At 31.8% G+C, this 8,402-nt stretch overlaps 1 protein-coding gene across 1 annotated transcript in view; it reads right to left on the reverse strand.

Annotated features, from left to right (window-relative positions):
* Positions 1-8,402, reverse strand: part of CD36 (CD36 molecule) — a 33,623-nt gene that overhangs the window by 21,022 nt on the left and 4,199 nt on the right. Inside the window, exon 3 of the mRNA XM_025042187.1 lies at positions 1-154. Coding sequence (XP_024897955.1) covers positions 1-154 — 154 coding nt within the window. The remainder of the gene's footprint in view (positions 155-8,402) is intronic.

An 8,402-nucleotide genomic window follows, 5' to 3' on the forward strand; every position in this document is an offset into this window, starting at 1 on the left:
TATAAGGACCTCTTTGCTTAACTTTAATAGTGCTGCTGTTAATTATCACTTCCTGTGGATTTTGCACATCAAAGATCCAAAACTGTCTGTAAACTGCTGTGCCTGTTTTAACCCAATTTTTAAAGGCAGTTGTACCTTCTTCAAGAGTAACTTCCTATAAAAAAAGAAAACAAGTCTGGGTTATTTCTTTGGAGTAAATATGGGTACTTCTGGGAGTTTATAACCAATAGTTAGCCAATGAAAAGATCATGTGCAAGTTCCTTGTACTCGAAATCCTTATAACATTCCCACATACTTGCAACAGAAATGTTTCGACAAATTATTATAGCATCCTCCTTAGTTAACCTTTTACAACAAAAATCAGTGTATTATACTGCTCACACTTCTGTTGATCTTAAAGCCAACCACTGGCAAGCTTTAGAGATACCCTATGGCAATATTGGAACAGTTAGTAACATGATTTATTAAGTGAATTTTATTAAAACTGTTATAAAAAATTTTTATCAGGTAGAACATTAACTTTTCTTCTGCCCTCTGTGAGTTGGATTGATGAGACAAAATAGAAAACCTGAGAGAAAAATCTAGTGGTATGGGAAGCTTTTTCCTTTTCTTCAAAAGTTGAGCACTTCAGGGAATGATCACTTAATGCTTATTAAATTATTAAAACAAACACTTCTGGATAAAAAACATAAATATGCCTTCCTCCCTTTAAAATCCTGCTCAATATGGCTTCCTTAACTCAATATACTAGGACCTCAAGATAATCATGCTAAGTGAAATAAGCCAGACAGAAAAAGTTGAAAATCACATGATATCATTTATGTGTGGGATATAAACCTAAAAGCAACAAATGAATAGGACAAACAAACAGAGACTCAGGGACATGGACAATGGACTGGTGGTTATCAGACGGTAGGAGGAAAGAGATAGACGAGGTAAGGGGAGTCAAATATAGGGAGGAAGGGAGAGGGTGAAGTGTGGAAAGGGGATCAAATATATGGTAGCTGAAGGAAACTGGACTTTGGGTGGCAATCACACAATAGAATATATAGATGTCAATTTATAATGTACACCTGAAAATTATATAATTGTATTAACCAATGTTACCCCAATAAACTTAATTAAAATATATATATATTATATATATACTTGTAAAATATATATACTTGTAACAACCCAATAGTACATGTTTCCAAAAATTATAACAGTCTAATTCATTATAATTAGGTTACTATGTTTTAAATAAAAGGATGAAATAAGGAAGTTGTCCTAGTATTCTTTTCATGACAGAATCAGAAAAGCCTATATTAGAAATCTGTTCCTTTGCTTTAGGAGTTGTTGGACTGAATGGAAAGTCACCAAACTGCTCAGGGACAATTTCATTATCCCTAAAATAAGGGAGTTATTGATGTTCTTCCAGATTCCTTCCATGCCTTTCACTCTCTGTAGCAGGCACTATTTCTAATTAGGTACCTTGGGAAGAATGCCCAGCCAGGATGGAAAGTTCCAACTTACCTTAGTGTGCTAGAGAAAGAGAAATAAAACAATTTCACAGAAAATGAGACTAAAGAGACCCATGAATACTGGAACAATCTGACCTATTTGCTACCTTCACCTGGAAGTATCAACTCATAGAATGATGGATCAGGAAAGGACAGTGAACATTATTATCACATTTTCTAGTAGAGCATACTGAGGCTCCAAGAAACCAGGTGGCTGGCCCAAAGGTAACCTAGGCAAACAGTAGAAAACTTACGATGAGAGTCCTAGCCTCTGACCCTTAAACTAGTCCTCTTTTACACCACGCTATTACTCTTTTTTTTTCCGTCACCTCTGCACTTAGTTGGTAAAAGTCAAATTGTATTTCATATCTTCAAGAAACTTTACTTATTGCTTAAAGCAGAGAATAAGAGAATTCCTTAGAGAAGAACAGGGCTCCAATCTAAAATGCAATTACAAAATCCTGTGCTGTTGCAATCCATTTATGCTGGGTACATAGAAGTTACTAAAGTGATAGTAGACTCTATTACTTTTACAACCAATTGTTCTTGAAAAACTTTTTATTTCTTCCCAAAAAGTTTGATCTCCATACTAACAAGCCCAATGTTAAAACAAAATTACATATAGATGAAGTATTATGGCTATTCTTCTAAATGTAAAGGTATTTAATGAGGGTGTTGAAGCTGAAATCTATATAAAAGTTGAAACCTATATTAACTTATCCATTTCAAGAGAGGTTATGAGGGGAAAACACACATGAACCCATATAAATACACATTTACTCTCTCACTCTAAGAACCTTAAGGATTAATGCAATATCGACTATCATGTACTTCTCAATTTATTTTATAATATTGGTCTAAAGAGAAGGTGACACTTCTCTTTCTGCACATATTTTATTTCAGTTCTTAATGAAAGGAAATCAATAAATACTTATAGGATCGAAAAGGGACTGTGATGAAATGTACTTGGCAGGACAGAAAACCTCTCTAATTCTAATGAATATGAATTTAATATCAAAAGACAATGTAAGTGTAATATACCTTTTTTTCTAAAGGCCATGAATCACTTTGACTTATTTGTTGATCTGGAGATATTTTTAAAAATGGAAATATTGAAACATAAAAATTTGAAATAAATACATTGAATTATCAACTGTGAGATTTAGGGACATCTAACAATATCCCTTTCTTCAGAGAGAAATCGGGCCTAGAGAAAACAGATATCTGATTCAGAAATATATGACAATATAGTAGCAGATAATAAAGAAATCAGGTATTTTCACTACAATCTTTTGTAATTTCCATAATACCATGATTTGTTCAGCCACAAAGAGAAAAATATTGAAGCAGTCTAAGTAAGAATGTATTTCTTCTCTTCCTAACATTACTACATATATTAGAAAACTGTATAGCCTGAATACCAAGACTAAATATCACACAAGTTCCTCTTTTAAAATAAGCTAAAGAGTTTAGGACTTTGTGAATTTAAAAGGCCTTGACTTTAAATTGGATTTGGACTATCGAGCCTATTTTGCAAATCTTTCACGAATTTGAAGCACAAAGCTAATAAATATATATGCAGAAAAAGTAATATAAAATCCTCTCACTTGGCTGATGTGTATGTACATCAGTATCTGTTCCTGACTTTAAGTATATAGACTATCCAGCCCTAAGAATAGCTGGATCCCAACCTGAGGACTCTCGCATGGCATGGTCTCCAGCTGGGTTTGAAAGCCATTGACCTTGAAACTTGTATTCTGTTACATTAATTTGAAAGCAGATGTTTGGGACAGTAATATCTTCTATCTAGTCACATACTCACTTGATTATTACTGGTGCGAGAAACAATATTCATCTATATGACTGACAACTTTAGTGCAATTATTAAAATGCCTTTGAGATATTCCAATGTGTAGAGAATGTAGGGTACAAATATATAAAGTATATTGTCCCATTTCTTAAGGATATTATGAAATACTAAGAAAGAATCATGTATAGCAGGTTTTAATCTCTGACTTAGAATCCCTCTTCCTACCCCTACCCTGAACAAGTATAGTGTCTTCTTCCCTCAGAGTACAGAGTGAAGTGTTTTAAAATGAATCTAAGATGATATGAGTTTGATCCCCAGTTCGGTCACATACTAACCACTTAAACTTGGGCAGGTTATTTAATTTCTTTATACCTCACTTTCCTCATCTGTAAAATGGGGATAATAATAATATTTGGTTGAATTGTTCAAAATTAGTATTTTTTAAAGTCAAAATAATTTGAATGAAGTTTAATTAAATATTTATTCTTATAATTTGTTATCAGATTAATAAATATGAGCACTTAGAACTGTATTGGCACGTAGGAAGCATTCAAGAAACATGTTAACTATTATTACTAAACAAATTCTATCCCCTTTTTAGAGGGGGAACTCTAATATTATTCATTCCCAGATGGCCTTAACTGCTTCATTTCAATTATTTACTACTTAAACCAGTCATGTGTCAATAACTCATGTAATATTGTGTGACACTTCTCTTTCTGCTACTTATTTACTTTTACATTTATTCTCACTCCAGGAAAATGAAAACTTTCTTAAAAAACAAAAATATACAGAAAATAATCTTTATACTCCCTTCTCACCACCACAATTTCTTTTGTTTAGGGCCATTTACAAGCAAATTTCTCATATTCAAAAATATTTCTCATTTTTGTATACATTATGTATGTGTATGTGTGTGTGGGTGCACACATGCACATGCACTGAGAGTAAGAGAATGAATTAGAATATTAGTGACAGTGGTGCTGAGAGTCAATAAATGGCTTTAGATACCAAAAGATAGTCCTTTGAAAAGATAAACAAAACTGACAAATCCTTAACCATACTCATCTAGGAAAAAAAGAGGACTCAAATAAATAAAATCAGAAATGAAAGAGGAGAAATAACTACAGACTCCACAGAAATACAAAAGATCATAAGAAAATACTATGAGCAATTATATGGCAAAAAATTGGACAATCTGGAAGAAATGGATACATTCCTAGAAACATACACTCTCCCAAGACTGAGTCAAGAAGAAATAGAAAACCTGAACCGACCGATTACCACCAACTAAATGAAATCAGTAATCAAAAACCTCCCCAAAAAACAAAAGTCCTGGACCAAATGATCCAAACATTCAAAGAAGAATTAACACCTATTCTTCTCAAATTATTCCAAAAAATTCAAGACAGGAAGTCTCCCTAACTTCTTTTATGATGTCACCATTACCTTGATTGCAAAAGCAGACAAAGATATTACAAAAAAAGAACTATAGAACGATATCTCTTATGAACATTGATGCAAAAATCCTTAACATAAATATTAGTAAACCAAATTCAGCAATACATTAAAAATATCATACACCATGATCAAGTTGGATTTATTCTTGGGATACAAGGTTGGTACAGTTGCCACGAATCAATTAGTATGATATACCACTTCGACAAATCGAAAGATAAAAATCATATGATCATATCAATTGATTCAGAAAAAACATTTGACAAAATCCGGCATATATTTATAATAAAAACTCTCAGCAAAGTGGGAATAAAGGAAACATACCTCAACATAATAAAGGCCATATATGACAAACCTACAGCTAACATCATACTCAATGGGGAAAGGCTAAAAATGTTTTCCTTAAGATAAGGAATAATACAAGGACGCCCACTTTCACTACTCCTGTTCAACATTGTATTGGAAGTCTTATCCACAGCAATAAGACAAGAAAGAGAAATAAAAGGTATCTGAATTTTAAAGGAAGAAATAAAACTCTCATTTGCAGATGACATAATGCTATATAGAGAGAACCCTAAAGATTCCACCAAAAAACTGTTAGAGCTGATTAATGAACTCAGTAAAGTATCAGGGTACAAAATTAATATTCACAAGTCAGTGGCATTTTTATACACCAATGATGAACTTTCAGAAAGAGAAATTAAAAAACAATCCTATTATAATTACAACAAAAACATTAAAATACTTGGGAATCAAATTAACCAAGGAGGTGAAAGACCTGTTCTCAGAAAATTATAGGTCATTGAAAAAAGAAATTGAAGAAGATACAAATAAATGGAAGCATATACTGTGCTCATGGGTAGAAAGAATCAACATCATTAAAATGGCAATATTACCCAAAGCAATCTATAGATTCAATGCAATCCCTATCAAAATACCAATGGCATTTTTCAGAGAGTTAGAATAAATAATCCTAAAATTTATATGGAACTATAAAGACCCCGAATAACCATGACGATATTGAAAAAGAAGAATAAAGTTCGAGGTATCACACTACCTAATATCAAACTATGTGACAAGACTACAGTAATCAAAACAACATGGTACTGGCATAAAAACAGATACATTGATCAATAGAACAGAATAGAGAGCCCAGAAATAAAGTCAGGCCTATATGCTCACTTAATATATCACAAAGGAGACAAGAGTATGCAACTGAGGTAAAGATATCTCTTCAATAAATGGTGTTGGAAAAATTGGACAGACACATGCAAGAAAAAGAAACTGGACCACTTTCTTACACTGTATACTAGAATAGACTCAAAATGGATTAAAGACTTAAATATAAGACCCAAAACCATAACAATTCTAGAAGAAAATATAGGCAGTAATCTCTCTGATATTGCTACTAATAATTTCTTTTTGGACATATCTCCTCTAGCAAGGGAAACAAAAAAAATAAAGAAAGAAAGAAATTGGACTATATCAAACTAAAAAGTTTTTGCACAGCAAAAGAAACCATCAACAAAATGAAAAGACAATTGACTGAATGGGAGAAGATATTCACTTATGATACATCTGATAAGAGGTTAATATCCAAAATATATAAAGAATTCATATAACTCAACAACAACAAAAAAAGCAAATAATCCAATTAAAAAATGGGCAGAACTGGATAGATATTTCTCCAAAGGAAAAATATAGATGGCCAATAGACATATGAAAAAGCGCTCAAGGTCACTAAATCATCAGAGAAATGCAAATTAAAACCACAATGATATATTACCTCACACCTGTCAGAATGGCTATCATCAATAAATCAAAGAACAAGTGTTGGTGAGGATATGGAGAAAAGGGAATAATCATGTGCTGTTGGTTGGATTGCAAATTGGTACAGCCACTATGGAAAACAGTCTGAAGGTTTCTCAAAAATGAAAAATTGATATACCTTTTGACCCAGTAGTTGCACTTATGGGTATTTATCCAAAGAAAACCAAAACAATAATTCATAAAGATCTATGCACCCCAATATTCATGGCGGCACAATTTGCAATACCCAAGATATGGAAGCAACCTAAATGCCCATCAACAGACGACTAGATAAAGAAATTATGGTTCACATACACAATAGAATATTACTCAGCCATTAAAGAAAATTAAATCCTACCATTCACAATGATATGGATGGACCTAGAGATTATTATGCTGAGTGAAATAAGTCAGAGAAAGATAAATACTGTAGGATTTCACTTATATGCAGAATCTAAGGAAAAGAAGAACAAACGAATCAAAAACAGACTCAGAAATATAAAAGACAATCTGGGATGTACAGAGGGGAGGGGTATTGGGAGGCTGGGAGAAAGGGATGAAGGGCTAAAAAAGTACAAATTAGTAGTTGATAGATGGTCATAGAAATGGGGGGCATGGCATAGGGAATGCAGTTAGAGTTTGTAATGGCTAGGTGGAGAGCCAGAGATGAGAAAGGGCAATCAGGGGAATCATTTCATAAACTACATAACTGTCTAACCAATGTACTGTATACTTGAAACTAATAATAAAATAAAAATTTAAAAAATGGCTTTAGTGCCAGGTTATCAAATCATCAATGAAATAAAACCCACAGTAAAATTTGGTGAAACAGATTGGATTTAATATATTTCTGAAACCTAGGAAATTAGCCACCAAGAATTTATGTGAGAATCTAAAATAGGAGATTTTGTATTTGGCATGAAAAGTACACCGTGTTGATATTAAATTGGGAGAGAGGAAGATAATTATATATGTTTACCCATTATTTCTTGAAAAATTGTTTTGAAGTGATTTTACTATTGTAGTTAAAATGCAAATAATTCTAGAGTCTAATCTATTTTTTATTGCTATTTTAATTTAAAATTTGTTTTGAGTGTTTCATGTTCTCATATATAGTTATTAAAATAAAAATTCTACCTTCTTTAACAACTAATACTTCAGACATTTTGAGCTTTTTATATACTACAAAAAATATACAAACTATTTTATCATATCTGAAAAAACTATAAGCAAATGTCATGAACTTAATATAAATTACATATTAAAATATAAACTATTGGTTCAAAAGGGTTTTTTAGTTATTTTAGTAAATAGTTAATTATTATTTCAATTTACTTTATATGAAAGCATTTCTTACAAGCTACTAAAGGATCATTCTTTTCAAAAATGGGGGAAGAAAAGAATAATATAATTGAAAGATGATATAATTGAACATTGGTCTTTTAAAAAAAAGGAAAAAATGTTTCATTCTCCTCTTGGTGTTCTATAGTTAATATCATAGGGAAATTAAATTAAAATTTGTTTTCCATTACTTATGTTACACAATACTCACTATACATTTATCAGATTATATTTAAAAAGTTGAGTGATAAATTATCTTTTGTAAATAGTGGCAGATCTTTGAGCGTTTTTCGAAATGCTTTGATAGTTTCCACATTTGTGGCAGCTTTTACTATTGACTTTTAGTCTATCCAAAAAGATTGCATAGACCTGCGGACTCCACACAAATCTATTAGAAACCATAGTCTAAAATACTGGTAAAAAAGTTTTCAGCTATAATCCATGAAATGTATGAAGTCCCTAGAAAACATCCTTTGGAAATA

The sequence above is a fragment of the Pteropus alecto genome, unplaced genomic scaffold, assembly GCF_000325575.1.
Source record: "Pteropus alecto unplaced genomic scaffold, ASM32557v1 scaffold69, whole genome shotgun sequence".
NCBI classification, from domain to species: domain Eukaryota; kingdom Metazoa; phylum Chordata; class Mammalia; order Chiroptera; family Pteropodidae; genus Pteropus; species Pteropus alecto.